At 45.3% G+C, this 25,083-nt stretch overlaps 1 protein-coding gene across 9 annotated transcripts in view; it reads left to right on the top strand.

Moving 5' to 3' along the window:
• Positions 1 to 23,473, top strand: part of afdna (afadin, adherens junction formation factor a) — a 130,928-nt gene extending 107,455 nt beyond the window's left edge. For 6 of the 9 annotated variants that reach the window (XM_063002411.1, XM_063002408.1, XM_063002418.1 and 3 more), the window contains 9 exons: positions 448 to 566; positions 1,684 to 1,875; positions 1,958 to 2,046; positions 3,806 to 3,994; positions 4,110 to 5,210; positions 12,317 to 12,454; positions 16,416 to 16,944; positions 20,780 to 20,867; positions 22,106 to 23,473. In XM_063002411.1, coding sequence (XP_062858481.1) covers positions 448 to 566; positions 1,684 to 1,875; positions 1,958 to 2,046; positions 3,806 to 3,994; positions 4,110 to 5,210; positions 12,317 to 12,454; positions 16,416 to 16,944; positions 20,780 to 20,867; positions 22,106 to 22,259 — 2,599 coding nt within the window. In that variant the 3' untranslated portion in view covers positions 22,260 to 23,473. The remainder of the gene's footprint in view (positions 1 to 447; positions 567 to 1,683; positions 1,876 to 1,957; positions 2,047 to 3,805; positions 3,995 to 4,109; positions 5,211 to 12,316; positions 12,455 to 16,415; positions 16,945 to 20,779; positions 20,868 to 22,105) is intronic. The other 3 variants (XM_063002416.1, XM_063002414.1, XM_063002415.1) reach the window with 2 other exon arrangements.
• Positions 23,474 to 25,083: the final 1,610 nt, after the last annotated feature.

Raw genomic sequence — 25,083 nt, 5'->3', positions numbered from 1 at the left:
AAGTATAAATATTGAAATAAATATATCGGTTATAGGTATAAATATATATATATTTATATTAAATATAACAAATATATAATATCAGATAATGAGTATAATAGTAGTAATATACAGATAATAGTAATAACAATAATAAAATATAGATAATAATGGTGTTAAACAGTCTGTAGAGCAGGACAGAATCGAGGTTCTTTAACTTTTAAACTGGGGATTTGCTTCAGATTAAGAGCACCAGGTCTTCTGGAAAGATACAGACTGGGATATTAGACGACTTTCCAGCTGTGGTTTTAATGGTTTCTGAGAGATTCTGTGTATTTGTCCAGTGGTGAACCACATGCTCGTCATTATGAAACCAGAACGACGTTAGAATCGCTGCTTTGTTGAACTGAAACGTATTTGTTTTATCTGGGAGTTTATTTTTCTTCATGGTTTTTATTTCTCCTGCAGAGCGGCCGAGCTGATGACCCGGACGGGCTCGGTGGTGACGCTGGAGGTGGCCAAACAGGGCGCTATATACCACGGCCTGGCCACGCTGCTCAACCAGCCGTCTCCCATGATGCAGCGCGGTACGATCGACAGGTTCATTTCTAAACCGCTGCTCATAGATACGGTCGAGATTAGATACAAGTCAGAAAAGCAGCATTATTATTATAACGACGTATTATATAACAATATTAAATGTTGTTATTATACAACAATATTAAATAGCATTATTATACGTATTATATAACAATATTACATATTATTATACATATTATATAACACTATTAAATGGCTTTATTATACGTATTATATAACTTAAATATTATTATACATATATAACATTTATTAAATCTTAATATTATGTGTATTATATAACAATATTAAATGTTGTTATTATACGTATTATATAACACTTACATATTATTATACACATTATATAACACTATTAAATGGCTTTATTATACGTATTATATAACAATATTAAACTGCATTATCATATGTTTTATTTAACAATATTACATGTTATTATTATACATATTATATAACAATATTAAACTGCATTATCATAAGCATTATATATTAATATTAAATGGCATTATCATACCTATTATATAACAATATTAAATGTTATTATTATACGTATTATATAACAATATTAAATGTTGTTATTATACGTTTTATATAACAATATTAAATGGCATTAGTATACGTATTACATAACAATATTAAATGTTATTATTATACGTATTACATAACACTATTAAATGTTATTATTATACGTATTATATAACAATATTAAATGTTATTATTATACGTATTATATAACAATATTAAACTGCATTATCATACCTATTATATAACAATATTAAATGTTATTATACATATTATATAACTATTAAATGTTATTATTATACGTATTATATAACAATATTAAACTGCATTATCATACCTATTATATAACAATATTAAATTTTATTATTATACGTATTATATAACAATATTAAATGACATTATTATACATATTATATAACATTATTATTAAATGTTAAATATTATTAAACATTGTGATTAAATGTAAAAGTTGGATTAAATGTCATTTTAGCCCCGCGCTTGTTAACACGTGTCCAGCATTTTTTATTCCTCTATAGAATCAGTAGCTGTGCTATCGTCCTGACGTGCCCCCTTCCTTTCTTCCCTCAGCGTCGGACCGAGGCCGGGGAGACAAAGGCAAGAACAGGCCGAAGAGCGAGGGCTTCGAACTCTACAACAACTCGGTGCAGAACGGCTCTCCGGAGAGTCCGCAGGGGGGCTGGGACACTTACCCCGAACAGAAACGAGAGGAGAGGCTGCTGAAGAACCGCGTCGATCACCGCTCCAGCCCCAACGTGGCCAGTAGGTGTCGCTGCAAACAAATGTTTCTCAATAAAGGAAAAGGCTGGAGTGTAATCATCACTGTAATTCTGCCTTCATCTAGATCAAGCCCAGAGTCCAGGGGGTAAACCTGTGTACCCAGGAGCGCCAGGCAAGATCACCTCTGTCTCCACGGGCAACCTCTGCCCAGATGTGAGTGGAAAAATAGGGGGAAAAGGGTTAGAAAAATAGCCAAATCTGTTTTTTAGATGTTATAATAATAATAATATTTCTTTTAAACTGCAGCCAAATGGGATTGTTTAGAAAAGCCACAAACTAAAAACTCTGCCAGCTGAAAGAAAATCATTTTAGTACTTGTATTAAAATACAGTATTTATTTACCTTTTCTTTACTAAAACATGTTCAACTGAGCTTATTTATGGACATTCCGGTTCGATAAATGTAAACCCCAAACAAACAGAATGAAATCTCCGGTCGTTAAGGAGCGCTGAGCTTTAAAAGTCCTGAAGTGTCGTGACAGGTAGACAAATTTAGGAGTTATGTTCAGTTCCCCAGTTGTAACTTCTGGTCGCTGCAGGAACCCTACTCTCTTTTTTATGCATTTTCTCCCATTTTTTCTCCTGATCTTTAGCGCGTCCAATTTTTACCCAATTGCGTCATGCTTCCTCTACTGGTGCTGACCCTCGCCCCTGATTGAGGAGAGCGAACTGTCACAGTAGAGCAGTACCCGACTGCATCTTTTCACCTGCGCGAGTCGAGTTCACATGCGAATCAGCACTGTGCACGGAGAGCCACACCCTGATCCTCATTATCCCAGCCAGCAGAGGTCATAATTGCATCAGTTACGAGCTCCCTAACCCTGTATGAAGAACAGCCAATCGCTGTTCATGTAGCCGCCCAGCCCAGCCGGATGGCAGAGCTGAGATTCAATACGATGTATTCGAAATCCCAGCCCTGGTGTGCTAAGGATCTGGTGTGCCGCAGACCGTCTCATGTTCTCTCCGACACGCGCACGGTCGCCGACTGATTCGTTTTACCCGGCAGAGATCAAGGTCTCGCATCACAGAGAGCAGTACGGCGTACAGAGACTGCGCCTACCGTCAAGTCAAGTTTATTTATATAGCGCTTTTTACAATAGTCGTCCATGTTGATCCAAAAATGCTGTCAGATGTGTGGCACGTTTTATATGTTTGGATATTTTTCCTCAGTCAGCAAGTTCCAAAACTGTCCAGCAGAGGCGCTCGACTTCATACGAATGTCAGATTGATAAAGGGTTAAAATTTCTCCGTCAGCTTCCTCCACGTATGAATGAAACGGCGTCTCTGACTCTGTGTTCTTACCCCAATCGAAGCGTTTCTGGTTTCTTTGTGCTAGGTTGCGCCCTCATCTTCACAAACAGTGCAGGTTACAGAAGGAAAAATGCAAAAATGGAGCAAACTGGCTACTGATGAATGAAAACTTGCTAGATTAGCGGCGCTTTAGGCGGGATGAGGCGTAGCTGTGGTAACAAACCGCAAATTAAAGAAACAGTGGCCGCATTTCATGTCGATCACGTTGATCTGTTTGAATGAGGCGCGATCTACCAGTGTGCACTGAGCGATTGATTGGTAGACCACGATCGACAGATTGGGCAACCCCCGCTGTACACGATCCTGTACTGGAAGCCAATAAAAATGCAGTAACGAGGAGATCGTTTGATTATTTCCACTCTTGGACACTAGGGTTAATAGCACGGCAGAGATTCATACTCTCTCCAACCCAACCCATTCCTCACTAGTGTTTTTACATACTTTAAATACACAGTTTTTGGATTCAAATATTAACATGTTGCTCTGATTTAGGAGAAATTTGAACGCTCAGGGATATTTTGCATATATAATAATTAAAATATGACCAATTAATATTGCATTGTTATAAATCACGTATTTTATGAATCTTCTGTCTCCACCAGGATGAGTTGTCGCCTCCCCGTCCAGAGGCCTACCCCATCCCCACACAGACGTACCCCAGGGACTACTTCACCTTCCCCGCTCCCTCGAAATCTCAGGACAGGATGGGACCCGGACCGGGACAGCCCTGGCAGGGCAACGAACCGGAGCCGCTTCCTCCCATGGACAACCATCACCATAACAACATACCGGTGAGTCTAGTATAGTAGGGTGCGATTTGAGACACAGCCGCTTCAAGTACTGTCCTAATACATGTCAGACACGCCCTCTTCTCTAACTGTTATGGTTGTGTGTGTTTCCTGCCAGCGGGTGGCGCTGTCTCAGGAGGATCTGTGCGAGGTGCCCGGTAGATACCCAGGCGAGCGCGTGCGGCAGGACGAGCTCCTTCACCTCCAGCAGCAGCGTGAGGCGGAGTACCGGGCGGGAGAGCACTGGAACCACCACGCCTCGTCCTCGGTGGAGTCCAGCACCTCCAGCCAGGAGCGCCTGAACTTCTCCTCCTCCTCCACCAAGTCCCAAAATAGTCAAAAGAGCGCCGCCGGTCTCTGGAAGACCCCCGGCGTGCCCCACCCGGGCCCGGTGGGCGTGACCCAGCCCACGCGCTCGGATTTGCCGCCGCCTCCTCCGCCGCCTCTCCCCTCGCCTTACGACTTCGACCCGAAGGCGGACCTGCCTCTGCCTCCGCCCCCGTCCGTCGCCCAGCAGCAGGCGGCGGCGGCGGCGGCGGACCGCAAGAAGCGGGAGGAGCAGCAGCGCTGGTACGAGAAGGAGAAGGCGCGGCTGGAGGAGGAGCGCGACAGGAAGAGGCGGGAGCAGGAGAGGAAGCTCGGGCAGATCCGCAACCCGGCGGCGCCTCCTCCGCCCGTCCTCCAGAACAACAACCCCCCCCAGCACCAGCAGATGCCCCCTCCTCCGGCGCAGCCTTACCTGCCCCCGGTCCAGACCCAGCAGACCCCTCCGCCCCGCCCCGAGAAGCTCTCCACCCTCCCGCGCGCCCCCCCTCCCTCCGCCCCCCTGGACACGGTGATCCGAGACATGCAGCCGCAGCAGCAGCCGCGCACCATCGAGCGGCGCGACCTGCAGTACATCACCATCAGCAAGGAGGAGCTGTCCGCGGCCGACAGCCTGTCGCCCGACCCGTGGAAGAGGGACGCCCGGGAGAAGCTGGAGAAGCAGCAGCAGATGCACATCGTGGACCTGCTGGACCGCGAGATCCAGGAGCTGCAGGCCAAGCCGGAGCGCACGGCCGAGGACAACGACCGCCTGCGCAAGCTCATGCTGGAGTGGCAGTTCCAGAAGAGGCTGCAGGAGTCCAAGCAGAGCGACGAGGACGAGGAGGAGGAGGACGACGAGGACGTGGACACCGTGCTCATCATGCAGAGGCTGGAGGCCGAGAAGAGGGCGCGGGTAAGCTCGGTAGCGCCAGGGCTTTTAGGAGAGGTGCACACCAAGCCTGCGAGATCTCTTCACACCTACATGCATGTTCATGTCAGGGCCTTTTTCCACTGCGCTAACTGCTGAAACATGCGATAAAACACACCGGCACGTCGCAAGTTCCAATCTCGGCGCCTATGCCAACGGTCATTAGCTCCTCCGAGGGTGGGACTGCTTAGGGTTTCTTCATAACAACAGGACAGTTGTAGCCTAGTAATAATAATAATAATAATAATATTTTGACTAGTAATCAGAAGGTCGCTGGTTCAAGCCCCACTACTGCCAGGTTGCCACTGTTAGGCCCTTGAACAAGGCCCTTAACTCTCAGTTCAAACATAATTCATGAGCAGTTGTAGCCTAGTGGTTAAGGCACTGGACTAGTAATCAGAAGGTCGCTGGTTCAAGCCCCACCAGGTTGTCTCTTAACCCTAAATTGCTTAGACGGTATACTGTCACAGTATTGCAAGTCGCTTTGGATAAAGAGCGTCTGCTATAACTGCTGCAGTTGCGACCTCTGCTGGCCGATCGGCGGTACTGCACAGAGATACGTGCGCTATACGGGTCTCCGAATGAACCCGCCTCATGTGGCTAAATAGTGGCTGATTGGGAGAAAAATCGGCACCGCCAGGACTGACGGGTTCCTGTTTAATTTGACTGCCACCCAGCTCTGTGTTAAATAGTGCGTTTAGTTCTCTCCTCCAAGCATCTTCAGCTGCTCTAATAAGGTAACCCTACCTGCTGCGTCCTAAATCGCATACTTAAACAGTACGTACTAAATTGGAACCACGACCACGGACGCACTACGTCCGCCAGCTTACCAATGTCACGTGATGCATGACGTCACATCGCCACAGTTAAAGCCCCCACTGTTTATTGAAAGCCCCACTCGACGCACTACCCGCTCTCGCAAGTCTTGGAGGAAGCACGTGTTGCGTCCGAGCTAAAAACTCCAAGACTAGCCTAGCCTAGTGTGTGTGTGAACCCAACACCTGCGGGTGATAAGAAGTGGCAGCAGATCAGACCATGTTTGGTGTGTTTTTTTAATCAGATCAGGGTTGTGCGAGCTGCATCGGAATCACACCTGGGAACTGGGCGTGATTAAATTGGGAGATACGAGGGGGGGGGAGGCTTGAAGGTTCGGTTCTTGTTTCCTAATGCGCAGTGGAAAAACGTTGCGAATGCGAGCAGGCGAGAGTCGTAGGAACCAGGTTAAGCGTTGCATTAGACTTGCGATGTGCTTCCATGCGTCGATCATTGCTTTGCCATGCTGAGCTGCTGATACCCGCTGATACCCGCTGCATCGGTGCATTGGGAAAGGGGGGCGGGCGGGCATGTGGGTGTTTCAGGATGCCAAGCACCGGCCTCCAAGTCAGTGCTTGATCCATCTCAACCGACCACGTCCAGATCGTCCAGGATCAATAAACGTCACGTGACCGAAACCACTAACCCGGTATCATAGTCCATCCCTAACGTGTTTGCTTTTCCAGGGCACTAACACACAGGTGCTAAGCTAGCGTAATCCTGCTTATCAGTGCAGCGTTACTCATTAACTAGCCTCCAGAGGACTGACTGTAAATACACTATACGGACAAAAGTGTTGGGACGCCACTTCTAATGATGACGTTTCAGCCACAGCAGTCACTACCAGGTGTATTAAATTGATCATATAAGGGAAACCATGTGCTTCCAACTTTGCAGAGACAGTTTAGGGAAGGCCCTGACCTCAGCCCCACTCAACAGCTCTGAATGAAGCTGGACTTCGGCGTCATCTGTTGAATAGGCACAAATTCCCACAGACTCAGTGGCAGCTGTTTTGAAACGGGGCGTCCAACAAGCTCACGGTCGAGTGTCCAAATACTTTTGGCCACATTCCGTACGAGCACAGACTGCGCTTACATCATCGACGTCAGAAAATGAATTTGACCTGAAATCGATAGAGCGAAATTTCAGGTGTGCACCGGGCGCCCCCTAGCGGACAGAATCGGCCACTAGTCTGCTTGGTGGGAAAAAGACCGGACTAGAAAAATAATAGGGCGGGGTCTTTGATGCCGTGTAAGGACGCCTGTACAGGAGTGGAGGAACGTGGAGATCAGGGTGTGATCGAGACCGACCTCACGTGCCGATCCATCAAAGTACGGGTGGAATAAGGAGGGGTCGGAGGGAGGGCCTGTCGGGAGAATAAACCCTCCTCGTACGCCATGGGGTCTCTAGCATCTGGGTATGACTAAATTGGGAGAGAAGAGAGACGTCCACTCCCGCTAAGATCGCAAACTAGAAAGAACGGCGTCCTGTAGCCGCCAACCGATATATATTTTACCTGTAAGGGTCCAGGAACGTCGCCGGCAGCGTGGCAGGCCGGGACGCCAACCGTTTAATTTTTAGCATCCCCGCCACCCCGGGTCTTTCATCTTTTTCTTTGTTCTTTTTCTCCTCCCCTCTGCACCTCCCGATCCTCCTCCTGCGCGGTTCTTGACGCTTTCTTTCTTCCCTGCAGCAGCAGACTGCTGTCCCAGCAATCTCTGTTCTAGACTTGGTACGTTCTTTATGCTGTTAATGTTCTGTTCTTGTGTCTCCTCTCGCTCATTCTCCTCCTCCTCCTCTCTCATGTGGTCGTGGTGCGCTCCTCTCATCACCAATCGTTTCAACGATTATCTGTACTAATAAAAGAGCTCTTCAAAGCTCCTCCAATGAGACGAACTGTTTGATATGAGGCGAAAAAAACGTTTTTAACTCTGGGAGAAGCTGATTCTGATTCTCACCATTTCTCAGAAGCTCGAGCTGTAACACAAGTTTAAAAGTGAAACAGGGAGGAAAAGCGCACAAAGAGCTGCTCCTCTCGCCACCTTGATCCAGAATCGGGGTGGAATATTCCCTCCTCTTACGCCATAGGGGTCTCTAGTAGCGGTAGAGGAACTGGGTATGACTGAATTGAAAGAAAAGGGAGACTTCCATTCCCGCTAAGGTCGCAAACTAGAAAGAACGGCGTCCTGTAGCCGCCAAACGAATATTTTACCTGGAAGGGTCCAGGGTCAACCGGGCCTGATCCGAATTCTGAAGAGCCAAAACATTAGGACCACCCGCCTGATATGCTGGCCAAAACGGCTCCAAGCTGCCGAGACATGGACTCCACAAGACGTCTGATGGAGCTCTGTGGTACCTGGTACCACCAACAGGTGTTGGGTCAACAGTGATTTTGAATCTATTGCTTTGATGTCCAGTTCTGGACACGTGTGTCCACTGTAGGGGCACTGCATTCACCTCATCACCAGGATTAAAATGAGCTGCATTTGAGCCACAGTAGTACCAGAAATGCGACTTCCAACAAGACCAGACGCCACGACCTTCAGGTCCTCTGGCATGTCCCTCCTTGGTCCAGCGTGGTCGTCAGGGTCAACCGGGCCTGTTCCGAATTCTGAAGAGCCAAAACATTAGGACCACCCGCCTGATAACTAATCAGAACGACTCGAACCCTCTGAGACCCTCACAAGACGTCTGATGGAGCTCTGTGGTATCTGCTACCACCAGCATCACCAGCAGGTCCTTCAGCTTCTATGTTGAGATGTGGATTAATGGGTCAGCAATTATTTTGAAGAAAGCAGGATCATCCATTGCTCAGATGTCTAGTTCTGATGCCCGTGTGCCCACTGTAAGTGCTTTCATTCATAGACAGGAGATAGCCTGGGCACTTCGACTGGCCTCTGCATTTGAGCCACAGAAGTACCAGAAATGGGACGTCCAACAAGACCAGACGCCACGACCTTCAGGTCCTCTGGCATGTCCCTCCGTGGATCAGCGTTGTCGTTAGGGTCAACCGGGCCTGTTCTAAATTCTGAAGAGCCAAAACATTAGGACCACCCGCGTAATATGCTGGGCAAAACGACTCGAACCCTCCTGAGACACTGACCCTACAAGACGTCTGATGGAGCTCTGTGGTATCTGCTACCACCAGCATCACCAGCAGGTCTTCCAGTCTCTGTATGTAGGGAGGTGGATCGTCCTACAGTGCAACCTGATGCCATTTAACAAACAGTGGGTCAACAGCGATCGCTCTGTTGTCCAGTTCTGATGCCCGTGTGCCCACTGCAGGTGCTCTCACTGATGGAGAGGAGATAGCATGGGCACCTCGACTGGCCTCTGACTTTACAGCACCACACACAGACGGGTTTGATGCCCTCTGTGTTGACGTATTCACCTCATCACCAGGATTAAAGTGACCTGCGATTTGGAGCCACAGTAGATCTTCTGTTGGTCAGTACCAGACACCACGGCCTTCACGTCCTGTGGCACGTCCGTCCTTGGACCGACGTTGGTTGGTACTTACCATGACTGCCTGTGTGGAACTCTTGCAGTTGCTGAGATGCTTGAACTCATATCTGCTTCATTCAACATCCAAACTGTGAGGAGCTACAATCAGCCCGAAATTTTCAGCGGTGGTCCTAATGTTTTGGCTAATCAGTGGGTTTTTCTTCTCAATTTGGACCACGCCTTCATAAACCACCTGATCTTTATTATAAGCGCATTTTGATGAACCCATGGATCGTCTTGGATCTATAAGCTAATATAACAAAACGTTCCTCTTAAACCCCTAAGCGAGGTGTCCGGGTTGGAGGGGATGTGCTCGTGTGTTTACAGATTTCCGAAGCTCTCGTTTCGTTCTCGTTATGTTGTGACGACCGTGAGAAAGGGCCGGTCAGTGCATGCTCCGCCGGCCTCTTCTCTCCCGTCGCGCCGCGCCCGGCTGCATGTTCTGGCCCTCGCGTTTGACCGTTTCTCTCACTGTCGGCCGTGTTCCGTGGTCATGCTGCTGTGCTGTGCTGTGCTGTGCTGTGCTGCATCGCTCGTCCTCATCCGATCTTTCCTTTCAGTTTCCTTCACGTCGGGGTGTGGCTGCACGCGAGTCTGGTGCGCGTCTGTCACGCGGGGTTCACGCGAGACGCTCGAGCTAAGCGGGCGCAGTGGTGAAACACGAACAACGTGGGTTGGATGCCGGAGGGGATTCCTCATAAGTGCTGCAGTTACGACCTCTGCTGGCTGAGCGGTGGCACTGCACAGAGACGGGGGATAACGGAGAGCTGCGAATCTCCGTGCGCGATACGGATCTCCATGTGAACCCGTCGTGCAGGTGAAAAGAAGCGGTCGGTGCTGCACACGTGTCGGAGGGGGCGTGTGTCAGTCACGGCTCTCCTCGGTCAGCAGTGGAGGTCTGCAGCGAATCGGATAATTGGATATGACTAAATTGGGAGAAACGGTGCTTGGGATGAATTGGGACCCTGACCAGGGTGTTCCTGCCTCGCGCCTAGTGTTTCCCAAAATAAATACTACAGCAAACTTCATTGGTACTTTCGACCGGGCGGCTCGGTGGGTAGCACTGTCGCCTCACAGCAAGAAGGTCCTGGGTTCGTTTCCCAGGTGGAATGGTGCGGGTCCTTTCTGTGTGGATTTGGCATGTTCTCCCCGTGTCTGTGTGGGTTTCCTGTAACTATCTGTCCTCATCATTTACGTCTGGATGAACCCTGCGTGCAGACGTGACCTGCGTTTGTAACAGTCAGTGAGTGGCGTGTGCATGCCTGTGATGTTATATCGGGGCAGTTGTAGCCTAGCGGTTGAGGTACTGGACTAGTAATCGGAAGGTTGCTGGTTCAAGCCCCGTCACTGCCAGGTTGCCACTGTCGGGCCCTTGAGCAAGGCCCTTAACCCACAATTGCTTGCAGTGGATGCAGTTGGATAAATTGGATAAATAAAAGCGTCTGCTAAATGTTAAGGTGTGGGACTAGTAATCAGAAGGTTGCAGGTTCAAGTACCACCACCAATGGCCTCAAACCTCCAAAAATGCCACTGTCGGGCTCTTAAGCAAGGCCCTTAACCCTCAGTTCATACATAATTCATGGGCAGTTGTAGCCTAGTGGTTAAGGTACCGGACTAATAATCGGAAGGTCGCTGGTTCAAGCCCAGTCACTGTCAGGTTGCCACTGTCGGGCCCCTAAGCAAGGCCCTTAACCTTCAATTGCTTGCTTGCAGTGGATACAGTCACAGTTGTAAGTGGATAAAATTGGATTAATAAAAGCGTCTTCTAAATGTTAAGGTACTGGACTAGCAATCGAAAGGTCGCTGGTTCAAGCGCCATCACTGCCAGGTTGCTACTGTCGGGCCCCTAAGCAAGGCCCTTAACCATAAATTGCTTAGACAGTATACTGTCACAGTGCTGTAAGTCGCTTTGGATAAAAGCGTCCGCTAAATACCAAAGAGTCTTGCAGCTGATCCGGGAGGTTCGAGCATCCGCTTGTAATACAACCAGCACGGTGCTCGACAGTAGGTACAGTGCTGTTAGGTTTGATTGTCAGAACATACTTACTTGGCTTTTTTTTTATCATTACACTTGGGTCAGGCCACTCAGGTAGCTTATTATAACAGGTATTGGCTTTCTCTCTCTTTTTATCTATAGTGCAGTTAGCTGAGAGCTCGAAGCATCTAGTGTAACTCGGCGTTGCCATCTAGCGAGCGTAATTGGCAGTGCCGTCAGCAGACACTAATTGGCCACAGTGTCTGCTGTGTAAGGACCCCGATTAGCAGATATAGAGGCGCCTGTGCAGGGTGCATGGGTGGAAAAGGGTTCCGCTAAGGGCTGCGTGTGGGTCGGAGGAGGCGCGAGCTGCAATATACCCACCTGGACTGCAATAAAATAGAAAAAAAAAGAAGTAACATAAAGCCTCCACAAGGGGGCGTTCGGTTTGAAAATCCCCGCTCTAACTCACTACCGCTGACTATCGTTCAGTCGGGCTTCTGCATGGACATGATTGGCTAATGTCCGAGGTGTTAGTGAGGGTGCCGAAACGGCCGAGCCGGTCCGAAAGCCGAATAGAATTAGGAGCGCTGCGTCAGGACGGGCGTCCGGTGTAAAAACCGTTCCAGATGTGCTGTGGCGACCCCTATATATATATATACAGGAGCAAGCTTCTTTTATTAGAGCGCACCAGTGTAGGGCCCGACACTATCAGGGTGTCATGGGTGTGCTCCGACTGCAGCACGGTTGTTTTCTTACTTCAGCGCGTGTGTGTGTGTGTGTGTGCGCATGTTCTTAGCTGCAGGATGACGAAAGGCGACGGAAGCAGCAGCTGGAGGAGATCCGCAGGCGCGAGGCCGAGGAACGGGCCAAGCAGCAGGAGGAGGAGCGGCGCTGGAGAGAAGAGGAACGAGCCAGACGCGAGGCTGACGAGAAGGTACGCCGGGCCGCAGAGCGCCGCGTTAACCGCGCTGATGTTAAACGACGCGTTTTATTTACAGGCGGCTTCTGAGAAATGGCATGTGGCGCCCCCTAGAGGCACAACGGTCATACTTCACTTGACTTACACAGAAAGAGAGTCGTTACCTTCCTTCCCCACGACTATTTGGATAAAAATGACGTATAAATACATATTTAACTTATTTATCACTAATTTAGACTGTAAAAGCGTATACACTATGTGTGCAAAAGTATTAGGACGCCCCTCTCTAATTATTGAATTCATGTGTTCCGGCCACAGTTGGTGCAAACAGGCTTAATTAATCGATCATATCAAGGCAACTCCATGCTTCCAGCAACTGCTTTGCAGCAGCAGTTTAGGGAAGGCCCTTCCCTATTTCAGTATGACTGTCTGTGCACAAAGCGAGCCCTGACCTCAGCCCCACTCGACAGCTCTGGGATGAACCGGAACACCGACTGATCGATCAGCGCCCAGCCATATAATTACAAATGTTTCTTTGTACTACTGAATAAGCACAAATTCCCACACACAGACACACTTCAAAAGCTTCAAAAAGCTCAGGTGTCCAAATACTTTTGGTCATATAGTGTACATTTGTTTGAATATAGTTTTGGCCTATTTATGACACAGTTAACCCTTCGGATAAATCCCAATGTGGACAGAACACATATTCAATCCTTTATTTATTATAGGACATTGGTAGCTTGGTGGTTAGGGTACTGGACTAGTCATCAGAAGGTTTCTGGTTCAAGCCCCACCACTGCCAAGATACCCTTAAACAAGGTTCTCAATTGCTCACATTATATTCAGTCACTATTGTAAAAGCTTTTGTATAAAATGCAGTTCATGTGCTAGCAACGCTGTAAGCGCCCGGCGGTTAAATGACGTCTGTGTAGCACCTACGTGTCCCGAGTCTCATCCACATATGGAATCTTTCACCGGGCCTTTAAATCACCAGTGGTCTGAATTTCCATCATTCATCATCAAGTGCTCAGGCAGACCATCCAACCAGTGCAGGGTTGCCAGGTTCAAGTTTTTCCTGCAAAATTGGGCTTGTTTGGAAATGCAGTCGTGGGGTGCATCGTTTTTTTTTAGGGCTACCTTTAAAATGTATCGCTGCCTCCAAAAGCTTTGATTATAAACAATACAAATTATAAATGAATCGTCTTGTGAAGGTGTTTGGATGGTGGCGACGACCAAAGGACAGACACTGACCCTACAGTAGTACAGTAGACCCCCCCCCCGAGTATAGGGATGTAAATATTATAAGTAAACATAGTCTACTCGATCGCTTTGCAGTATATTATGATTGGTCAGTGTTCCCATTGGTGGTTGATGTGACAGGAAGGTTTTGGAATGGTTTGAAGTTGGTCCCCCCAAGATTCAGTTCATGGTTACATCCACGTCCCCTGACTGACCGTTCTTAATTTGAAGTTCCAATCTCAGCTCCGCTACCGGTTGGCTGGGCACCCCTTATCATTCACAATCGGCAGTGCAGACAGTGCTCTGCTGGGTGGGTCTTTGACGTTATGTACGGACCCTGGTTAGTAGCCCGAGGCGCCTGTACAGAAGTGGAGGGACGTGGAGATCAGCGCGTGACTCTCCGTGAGCGAGACCGACCTCACGCGCCGATCCACCGAAGTACGGGCGGGTAAGAAGGGGTCGGTGGAGCGCGTACATGTCAGAGGGAGGGCGTGTCTGGAGAATATACCCTCCTCGTACACCATCAGGGTCTTCAGCAATGGAAGAGGAACTGGCTACGACTAAATTGACTAAATTTTTTGTATTAATAATATAAAAATAAATATATTAATGATTAAATATTGTAACATTTTATATAATATAATGTTAATATATTAACATTTATATAATAAAATGGTTAAATATAATTATTAAATATGAATTATAAGTTAATAATTATTATTAATTATAATTTATTACTATTATAATAATAAAATATAAAGTATTAATAATATAATAAAATAATACCATTGTAAACAAAATGCTTTACAAAATCACCCGTGATTTTGGGTTGGATATTTTTGCTGGATCTGGCAACCCTGTCTCTCTGTGTGTATGTGTACGTGCTTCATCCTCAGACCACTGCTCATTTAAAGCTCTGTTATTATGTCTAGTCCAGTTGTTCACATCGTTCCCCTCCCAAAAAAGCATGAATCACCTGTCCTGAGTCCAACAGTCCCTCAGAACACCATGTTTATTTCACCCAGCACTTCTTTTGGATCACAGTGGGGAACGGGCTACATCTCAGCCACCTTCATTCTCACATATGTGGCGCTTTCAGCCCACACTCACCCGGGGAAGGGAAGCGGGGGGGGGGGATCCCACTAAAATACAAACCAGTAAATTCCAGTCAGACGTTCAGAGACATAAACACCACTTGTGTTTTGTCTTAACACACCAGTTAAACCAGTTCAGATATGTTAAAGCGACCCACATTCTATCCTTGATTTTTATGCGACCCAGGCAACACAACACGTAACATAAAGTCTCCAGAAGGGGGCGTTCAAGTTTATTTAATTATTAATATTTTCGGGTCGCGACCCAGGGTGTAAATGCACTGAGCAGCCAGTTCTGTACATCTGGCGCCACCTGGTGGTGTCCGGCTTTATTAGAATTTCCTATAACTGATCATTAAGGCTCCGGTCATCATTGTAATGATTTTCCTTTATTCATGTTATTCATGTTTTCTTATGAACAACACATTCTGTCCCTGGAACCACAGGGCGCAGTGCAGTGACACACCCCAGACAGGATGCCAGTCCGTCACTGGGCTTCAGCCATCTCTCCCCTCTCTTAGACATAGCCGGTCGTGGTCGTGTCTCTATGTTGATGCCCGACAGGCCGATAGCACTGCTGTGGATTTGAACCCTGGTATCAGCATATTCAATTCCCCATGTGCCTGTGTATAATAATAATTTCATGTAAAATACAGATGAGCATTATGTTTAAAAAAAAAAAAGCACTAGACTGTTTAAAGCAGTAAAATGACTTTGTGAGTTTCTACTTAAAAAAATATGTTTTTTATATATATATATATATATAATTCCTTATCTGTAACATCTGTATTTTGTAAAAAAAAAAAAAAAACTCTAGACTGTAGAGTAAAAAATTTATATATATATAATTGTATAGAAAATACAGATTTTACAGATGAGGATTATATTTATTTTATTTAAAAAAGAAAGAAAAGCAGTAGTGTGTTTAAAGCAGTAAAATGACGGTTAGTGAGTGTTAAGTAAATAAATAAATATATATTTTTATAATATGAAATAAACACAATCCTCATCTGTAACATCTGTATTTTTTATAAAAAAATATGTTTAAAAAAAGCTGAAAAAAAGTGTTTTTTAAGCAGAAAAACGAGTGCTAATGAGTTTCAAGTGTAAAATATATTTATTTTTATAATAATTGTATAGAAAATACAGATGAGAATTTTATGAAAAAATAGATATTTAATTATTTGAAATTATTTATAATCCTAATCTGTAACATCTATACAATTATTATAAAATACATATATTTTAAATTATGTTTTTAAAAAGCTTTAGACTGTTTTTAAAGCAGTAAAATGACAGTTAATGAGTTTCAAGTAAATAAATAAATATATATTTTTATAATATATTAAATAAACACAATCCTCATCTGTAACATCTGTATTTTCTATAGAATTATGTTTAAAAAAAAAGCTCTAAAGTGCTTTAAAGCAGTAAAATGACCGCTAGTGTGTTATAAGTAAATATTATATTTTAATATATATTATAATACATTTATAGAAAATACAGATGTTACAGATGAGGATTATAGTTTTTTTTTTTAAGTGTTTTTAAAGCAGTAAGCTGACTTGAGAGAACGATGGGCAGTAGACGGGCAGTCTAGCCATGGCGGTTCTAACAGGCTCTTCTCCTCTTCCCCTCAGAGGAGACAGGAGGAGGAGTACTACGCCCGCCTGGAGGCGGAGAGGCGCCGGCAGCACGAGGAGGCCGAGCGCAAGCTGCTGACGCCGGACGAACCCGGTCTGTACAGACCACCTCTACCGCGGGACTACCAACCTCCCCCTCCCGCCACTAACACCAGCGCCACCAACCCTCCTCCGACCCCGCCTCAGAGAAACACGTCGTACCTCAAAACCCAGGTCGTCTCCCCCGACACCCTGTACACTGCCAAGTTTGTCTCGTACAATGACGAGGAGGAGGAGGAGGAGGACGATGCAGGCTTAGCAGGTCAGGTTAAGCTCTCGGCCACACGCAAGTCCTACGGCGACCTCCTGACGGCCCAAAAGCCCCGGCCGCCGCCGACCGCACGCAAGCCCCGCCCCCTCTCGGACGGCATCTTTCTGTCCGGCTCGTTCCAGCCTCCCGCCTCGGCCAATGCCAACAGTACTGCGCCCAAGGCCGGGCAAGCCCCTCCCGCCAAACCCAGCTTCATTTCATCCTCCAACCCCAAAGGTAGAGACGGCCAGGAGCGCGGAGAGGGCGCCACGCCCGCCCGCCCTTCCTCCGTTCTTATTGGTTTATTCCCATTTGGTTTATTAGTGTTTGTTTTTTCTGTTTCCTGAATCGATTCTCTTTAATTCGTTTTTCTCTCCTCTGGATAATTTAGTCATACTCGTAGCCCGAACCGGATTCATCTTTGTGTTGTCTTATTTTCTTCCTTCCTTTCGACAGTAGTCTATCTTATTCTTTATTTAAATCATCTGTCCCAAATTCTCTCCTCGATTCCTCTTCCTCCGATCATCCCGGCAGTCCAAAATCAATCAATCACCCGAGCTCGTGATCACCTGCCGTCTGATGGAAATTCACTCAGAGTACTGTTGGTTTTGCCGATCGCCCCGTCTCTGTGTGGTTCGCTTTTGGGGGAGAACGCTCATCCACTGGCGGCTTAGAGGAATGAGACACCGGCTTGTTGTGGCTGGCTGTGGGGGGCGCTCGGTGCCCTCCTCAGTCCGCTGAGCACTTGGCATAGGGGGAAAGATCTGTCGCATGAGGCGCTGACCTTTTTTTGTTGTGCTTGGCTGATTAAAAATGCATCTGATTCTTTTAGCCCTTAGTGCTGCGATAGATTGATGGAAAACTACAGATATCATACAGTAGTTACATTATTCAGCTTATTAGATTATTAGTCATGAATTGTGATACGATAGACAGATGATCGATAGATAGACAGATAGATAGATAGATAGATAGATAGATAGATAGATAGATAGATAGATAGATAGATAGATAGATAGATAGACAGAAAGATAGACAGAAAGATAGACAGATAGACAAAAAGATGGTTGATAGACAGACAGATGACAGATAGACAGATAGATAGACACACAGACACAGATAGACACATGGACAGACATATAGATTGATAGACACACAGACAGACAGATAGATAGACAGAGAGACAGACAGACGGATTGATGGATAGATAGATGGTAGATAGACAGATAGACAGACACAGACATATAGATAGATAGATGATAGACAGACAGACAGATATATAGATATATTATAGTTAGACACACACACAGACAGATAGATAGACACATGGACAGACATACAGATAGATAGACAGAGAGACAGACAGGCAGACAGACGGTAGATGGATTGATAGATGAATACTTTATTAATCCCAAAGTAAATTAAGGCTGTGATAAATTAGGAGAGAAGTGAGAACCTGCAGGAATAAAATATCTCCCTGACGACGAGTTCATTCTGACTTTACCAGCCTGATTCAAACATTTATTTAATTCAGAACAAACTCGGATGTTTTAAACAGTCATGCACAAAAAAACAACAACAATGCAACCTGATCTAACAGAGCTGCCGGTGTATCAGAGCTTGCATGTACCCCGCACCCCCCTCACCCCCCTCAGGCGGGGCCGGCTGTGATGAAAAATGGTGCTGACGCTAATTTATAATACAGAATAATCACTAACCGTGCTTTTTAACTGGGTAATAAAAGCGATCCTGCGGCGGCACCCCTCCCTGCTCACGCCGCCGAGCTTCATCCGGACCAGAATCGGTCGCTAAGCTGCTGCCTGCGCTTTGCTCTGCTCTGCTCTCCATCTTCCAAATCTGTTCTGCTCTACTGCTGCACGTGTGCTCAAGTCTGTACTCTCGCATGCACTGGTGCTCGTGTGCTCAAGTCTGTACTCTCGCATGCACTGGTGCTCGTGTGCTCAAGTCTGTACTCTCGCATGCACTGGTGCTCGTCTGCACGATGTGTTTTGTTCGTCCTGTCTGTCTTTATATATGTGTGTGTGTGTAGCATCAGTGATGTGAATGCACGTGTCTGTTGGTCTCAGTGATCCTGGAGCTTTGGGTGACCCCTCGGTATCTGAAGCACCAGGCTCAAAACGTTATCTCCATTATAATGGGACCAGTACTCCGCTGGAAGTGACGAGACTTTAAACTAAAGGGTCGCCTGGACTGGGAATCGGTTATAATTATTATACATTAATATGACTGATAATATTGTAGGAACTAGGAACTGAAGTTCCAGAGAAACTGGTGCACCAGTCTAACCCTTGGTAGGTCCCCCACAGGAGCGTAGGACTGTAGTTTAAAGTCTAGAGTAGTCTAGAGTGTTCCTCATTATCAGAATGAAATCAGGATGTGAAAGGAGGCACACACAGCGTCACCCCTCAAAGAGACTTTTGTAGACGTACAAGGGGCCCAATGGAATGCCAGCTAAACAAATGCCAAACTGTTATGGAGCCACCAGCAGGTGCTACAATCCCCTGTACCAGTTTTTTTTTTTCCTCTGGCACTTCAGTGTATGTGCTATTAAACCTAATGGAACCTACGTAGAGGCCTTTTGGACAATTAAGATGACTGGATTGGATTCAGATTGATTGATTGGATTGAGATGGATTGAAGTGGGATAGATTGATTGGGTTGGGTTGGGATGGATTTATTGGATTAAGATGGATACGTTGGGTTGGGTTGAATTTGGATAAATTGATTAAATAGGAATGGATTGATTACATTGGGATGTTTTAATTGGATTTGGGTGGATTAATTGAATTGGAATGGATGGATGGGTTGGATTGGGATTTAATATGTTGGGATGGGATTGAATGGATTGATTGGAATAAGATGGATTGATTGAATTGGGTTGGGATGGGATGGATTGATTGGATTGAATTGGGATGGATTGATTAGATTGGTATGGATTGTATTGAAGGATAGTGGTAGCTCAGTGGTTAAGGTACTGGACTAGTAATCAAAAGGTTGTGGCTTCAAGCCCCACCACCACTGGATTGATTGGATTTGATTGGTTTGAGATGCATTGATTGAATTGGGTTGGGCTGGATTGATTAATTGGATTGAGATGGATTTGATTGGGATGGGATGGGATGGATTGATTGGATTGAATTGGGATGGATTGGATATGTTTGGACCGATCTAATGGTCCTTACGTAGAAGATGTACCGGTGCAAATAACCATTTGATTAGCTGTGGGTCTTTAGCTGTTTGTGTTTTTTAACTAAAACAACGACTTTAAGAAACACTCAGTTTAAGCTGAGCGCTCGGTCGACCTCTTTAGCTCCAAAAATACTCGTCCACTACCAGCGGAGTGGTTCATACGGTCAGTGTGTCTGTGTCTTCAAACAAACCCCCGTCCATAAAATTCATTTCATCATCCAACAACTTTAACTTACATTTGGATGAAGGTTGTTCCATGTGGGTCAGAATTATAATCCGACAACCACAGACAGACACGTGGACTCGTGAACCTGCAGGACCATGCAGGTCAGAGGTGGAGGTCAGAGGTTATTATTGACAATGCACATATTAATATCAGACAATATTATTTATAACTAGAGTCTTCAGAAAATTCACTGTTTTTGCAAACAGTATTGGTGCGTTTTTACTTTTTAGTTTAATTGTAATCCAGGGTGAGTTGGTAACCAGCTTGTGTACAGATGCCCGTTGATGCCCATTGACCTCCACCTTGGACCGCAGATCCATCACTTCAGCTGTACCAGAATGCTGAAGGTGGCTTGTTTTAATGTTACCGAAAGTTGCTGGGTTGTGCTTATGCTTGCCTTGGAATTGGTATTATATACAGTATATATATATAACAATGTATATTGTAGTTAATCTTTCTCATACTGTCGTTTTGCATTTAATATTCTGGCTACGTTTGGACCAGGCCAAACTTTGCCGGTTATATAATGAACCCAGCAGGTTTTGTGTTCCATTAAAATCAGGACTTGAGGAAAAAAACACTCGTGCTCTAAAATTAACTCCTGAATTTAATTACTGCTTGTTACATTTTAAACAGGGTTCAATTCATACACTGGAAACTCCATGGCGGGGGTTGTAGGATCGGGAGAGGTTTACAACGACCCGAGAGAGAAGTGGACCAAAGGGTAAGAGACTCCGAGCTGTGTTTGTGTTTTCTTAACATTTTAACGTTTAACTGAGCAGCAACAGAAGCAGATATACATAATAATTATAATAATACGCTAAAGTTAGGACGTGTGGACTGTACTTTTATACATTTTTAGTTTTCGGCATTTAGCAGACGCTGTTATGACCCATTTGTCCTCCCAAATCTTGCCTTTGTTTTTTTATTTTTTTAATACACTGACCTCAACCTGTTCTAATAACACAGGAGTTTTACTTTTAACATCACAGTGACCTTGTTAGCAGGTTATGAAATTCATGGCTCCAGTATTTCTCTATTTTAGGTTAACAGTTCCAAATAGAGGCCTTTCTTTATCCAATTACAGTGGAATCTGGATTTAATGGACTAAAAGGGGGGTTAACTGGTCTGTAAAATGTGGTTGTCTGAAACAGCGAGGTTTTTTCCAGCGGGTGCAAAGATATATGAAAACGCAGCACTAAGGTCCACAAAAGAGCTAAACATTGCACAGTGACCAACGTTAAAGTGAACAATGTAAATGGAGATGTAAATATGTCATGTAAAACCTGTAAATAAATATTAAAATCTGTGTTCTGTACTACTGGGAATGAATTTCATTTACCGTGTGTGGTGCTGTGATGGTATAGTGGGGACTCAACACGAGAGTTTCTATTATTCTGACTCTGAAGCTCCGCTGGTGCAGAACTAAGCACTAAGCAGAGAAAAAGGCGAGAACAGAGCGAGCCTCCCGACAAAATAAAGCCTCTCACTCAAGTAAACAGAGAGACGAGCGCCGGCTAGTGGACGATTACTGAACTACTGGTCTCGGAAGGCTTCTTGTGGGAATTTTAAACATTCAGTTGACCAGATTTTGTCCATTAATCAGAAATCTGTTAAATTGAGGTTCCTCTGTACTTATTTTATTGAAAGCTTTTACTTCATCACTGGTCCTGCTTTCATGGGCACGCTAAGATCGCTCTGAATCAAGATTGCAAATTTAGGATGGACATTTCTTTACTATTTATATTTTGTTGGGCGGCACGGTGGCTCGGCGGGTAGCACTGTCACCTCACAGCAAGAAGGTCCTGGGTTCGGCCCCCTTGTGAACTGATGAATCTTGTGTAAGCAGTAACTACGTGTCCTGTCATGAATAACCAAAGTGTGTTAAAAACATGACGTTAAAATCCGTATAAATAATAAATACTGTTTTTGTTTGTTGGTTTGTTTGTTACATTTCTTCAGTGGACAAGACCAGGAGAATTCGATAGGCGGAGCGCCGGAGAATCTCACCTTTAGGGAGCGCCAGAGACTCTTCTCGCAGGGAAAAGAGGTTTCGAACAAGGTGAAGGCCTCTCGGAAGCTCATGGAGCTGGAGAACGAGCTCAACACGAAATAGAGGAAATTTTACGAACCGTAATTGTTCGGACAGCACTGGAACCTGAGGTCCAGTCGGAGCTTCCCGTCGGTCATTCGATGATCTTTCCATTTCCATTTGTATGAAATAACTGGACCAGTGCGGCGCGGCGTGATTCCCCTCTTATCAAAGATACTCTACAGCACTGTAAAGCGTCTTAATTCTAGTAAGGAGAGATGAAATGGCATATTTTTGTTTGTAAGATGTCATTCAGAATGCTGTGTTCTATTTACATTCTATTTTTTTAATCATCACTCAGTAATGCGGTGTTTCCTGAGCGCTGTTTTATCCCCTTTCGGAAGGCGTGTAAGGGCGTGGCCGGTTCGGTTGCAGTGCGTTATCTGTTCGTTTCTTGCGTTTGAAGTGGCCGCTCATTCGTCTCTAGTTCGTCACGCCGTCTTGCGTTTTCATTTTACTGTAGAGTTCGTCTGAGTTTATGGCAAACGTGGCATCGGTCTTCCTCTGGCTTCAGAATCTAGGCGGTGAAGTTTATGTTTATATCGTCATTCCAGGAGAAAAAAATGGTTTTTATAATATTTTTCTATTATAATAGTTTCTATTATAATAGTTTTCTATTTTCCCACTTTTAAGTTTTTTATTAAGAAACCGAATCGAACAGAACGTTCGTTTGTGTGGTTGATTGACAGTCCAGCGTGTTTCTGTAGTTCCGAGCGAGAATACGATCGATTTAAGTGAAGTGAAGTGAAGGTGTAGAAAACGAGGCCTGGACGTTTTGGTTCTGCTCAGCAGGTATTTATTCGTTTCTCTCGTTATTTTTCCGGACCGTTTGAGAACCGTCCGCGTGTGCGGGTCTGATTTATAAGGGTGGTTTGTTTAGAGTTAGTTTAGACCCCCTGACCACAGTATTGGAGACTAGACTTACATCAGATGTGGTTGTATTTAGACAGTCTGGACTCGCCGGTGTATGTGTAAATTATTTTCCGGAGTTTGTAAATTCCAAACACACACACACACAGACACACACACACACAGACACACACACACACACACACACACACTACAGTGTCGATGTTCTTTATTTTTTCCTGCTTCAGAACTGTAAACTGACATGTATACACACGTCTTACGTTTTTCATTTTAGGTTAAAGAAGATTTATTTGATTCATTTTAATGGTTTAAACATGTTAGGCTTTTGTAAATCATAAATAAATGCAGATTTTACACTAAACACTAAACTGTGTTTGATTTATTTATTTATTTTTGCTTGATTTGTCTATACTGCTAAATACACCGACCAGGCATAACATTATGAGCACTGACAGATGAAGTGAATAATTTTAAGTGAACATTTTATCCTCAAAGTTGATGTTAGAAGCATGAAAAATGTTTGACGAGGGCCAAATTGTGCTGGCTAGACCAGAGGTCCCCAACCACCGGGGCCGCGGACCGGTACTGGTCCGTGGGCTATTTATTACCGGGCCGCACAGAAAGAATGAATAGAATAGAAGATGCTAGAAAAGATCACTGCTTTTATTTCGGGTGTTATTGTCTTATCGTCACCCCTAGGTGGGAGCAGCGTCTCGTTGCAGCGAAAACAGCTCATTTTACATCGTTTGTGAGCAATATTATTAAATAATATTAAATCCTCCCTTCCCCGCAGATCCGTGAAATTATATATTATATGAAACCGGTCCGTGGTGCAAAAAAGGTTGGGGACCGCTGGGCTAGACGAATGGGTCAGAGCATCTTTAAAACTGCAGCTTCTGTGGGGTGTTCCCGGTCTGCAGTGGTCAGTATCTATCAAAAGTGCTCCAAGGGGGGCCGCTCAGGAGGTGCAGCGATAAAACGCACTAGAACAACAGAGCTGGGATCTCAAATGCATTGTATTGAGTCTCGGCTCTGCCTGCCGGCTGAACAACGTGAACAACGATTGGCCTGTTGTTTAGATAGGGGTGTGATATTTAAGGCCAGATGGGGTCTCTCTCTCATAACTGATACAATTACGACCTCTGCCGGCTGATTGATGGAGCCTGCACAGACCCCCCACTCACCCCCTGTGTGGATCAAGAACCTCTACAATGCAAACAACTATGAGGAAATCTTCATCTCTCCCACTGGGACTTGAAACGTCATATACAATACTGAAAATCACTTCAACTCTGAACCCTAGAGGTTCTTCTGAGTAAACCTTCTGATGAGGGAGAGTTTTTGTGCTTCTGTTCATATACCGTGGTCACCTGAGTGACTAGGAAAACTAAAATGCTCGGCAGTGAGGTCCTGTTTCACTGGGGTAGAAATATGAGATGGCACACAGGCCGATCGCTATGGGAAGGACCACAGAATGGAGCCATGATCAGGAAATGGTATGAAAAATACCTTAAAGCAACTGTAGATGTTCAAAATCTACTGGAGTTGGATGTATTAGCCTGTATTAGTCACATGCACAATGATGAGGATGGTTTGAGTGACCGAAGAAACTTCAAGGATCCCAGCTGAGGAGTTAAAGACATCCGTGAGGTCCTTGGGTTCAAATGTCTGCCTAATTATGATCAGATGCCACCTACAGCATGTAACAAGATGTCTTCAGGAGAAAAGGCCTCTTAAGTGCCCATAGTTTGCTCGACAGCTTCATCGGGATCATGTTTTATGGCACGTGTTTCAAACTCAAGGCCGTTTATGTGGCCCACGAGAGCTTAAAAGACTTATGATCGTCTTAAAATACCCTGTAAAATCCTACATAAACTGCATCTCCCATAATGCAATGCCGATTTCGTGACCCGCAAAGTGACCGCATCCTGCCACTAGATGGCGGTGTTTCCACACCAGCGTTTAACTGAGGCGTTTT

This window comes from Trichomycterus rosablanca, chromosome 9, assembly GCF_030014385.1.
Source record: "Trichomycterus rosablanca isolate fTriRos1 chromosome 9, fTriRos1.hap1, whole genome shotgun sequence".
In the NCBI taxonomy this organism is placed as follows: domain Eukaryota; kingdom Metazoa; phylum Chordata; class Actinopteri; order Siluriformes; family Trichomycteridae; genus Trichomycterus; species Trichomycterus rosablanca.
The sequence above is the reverse complement of the archived record's forward strand: the minus strand, read 5'-3'. Positions and strand labels throughout refer to the sequence as shown.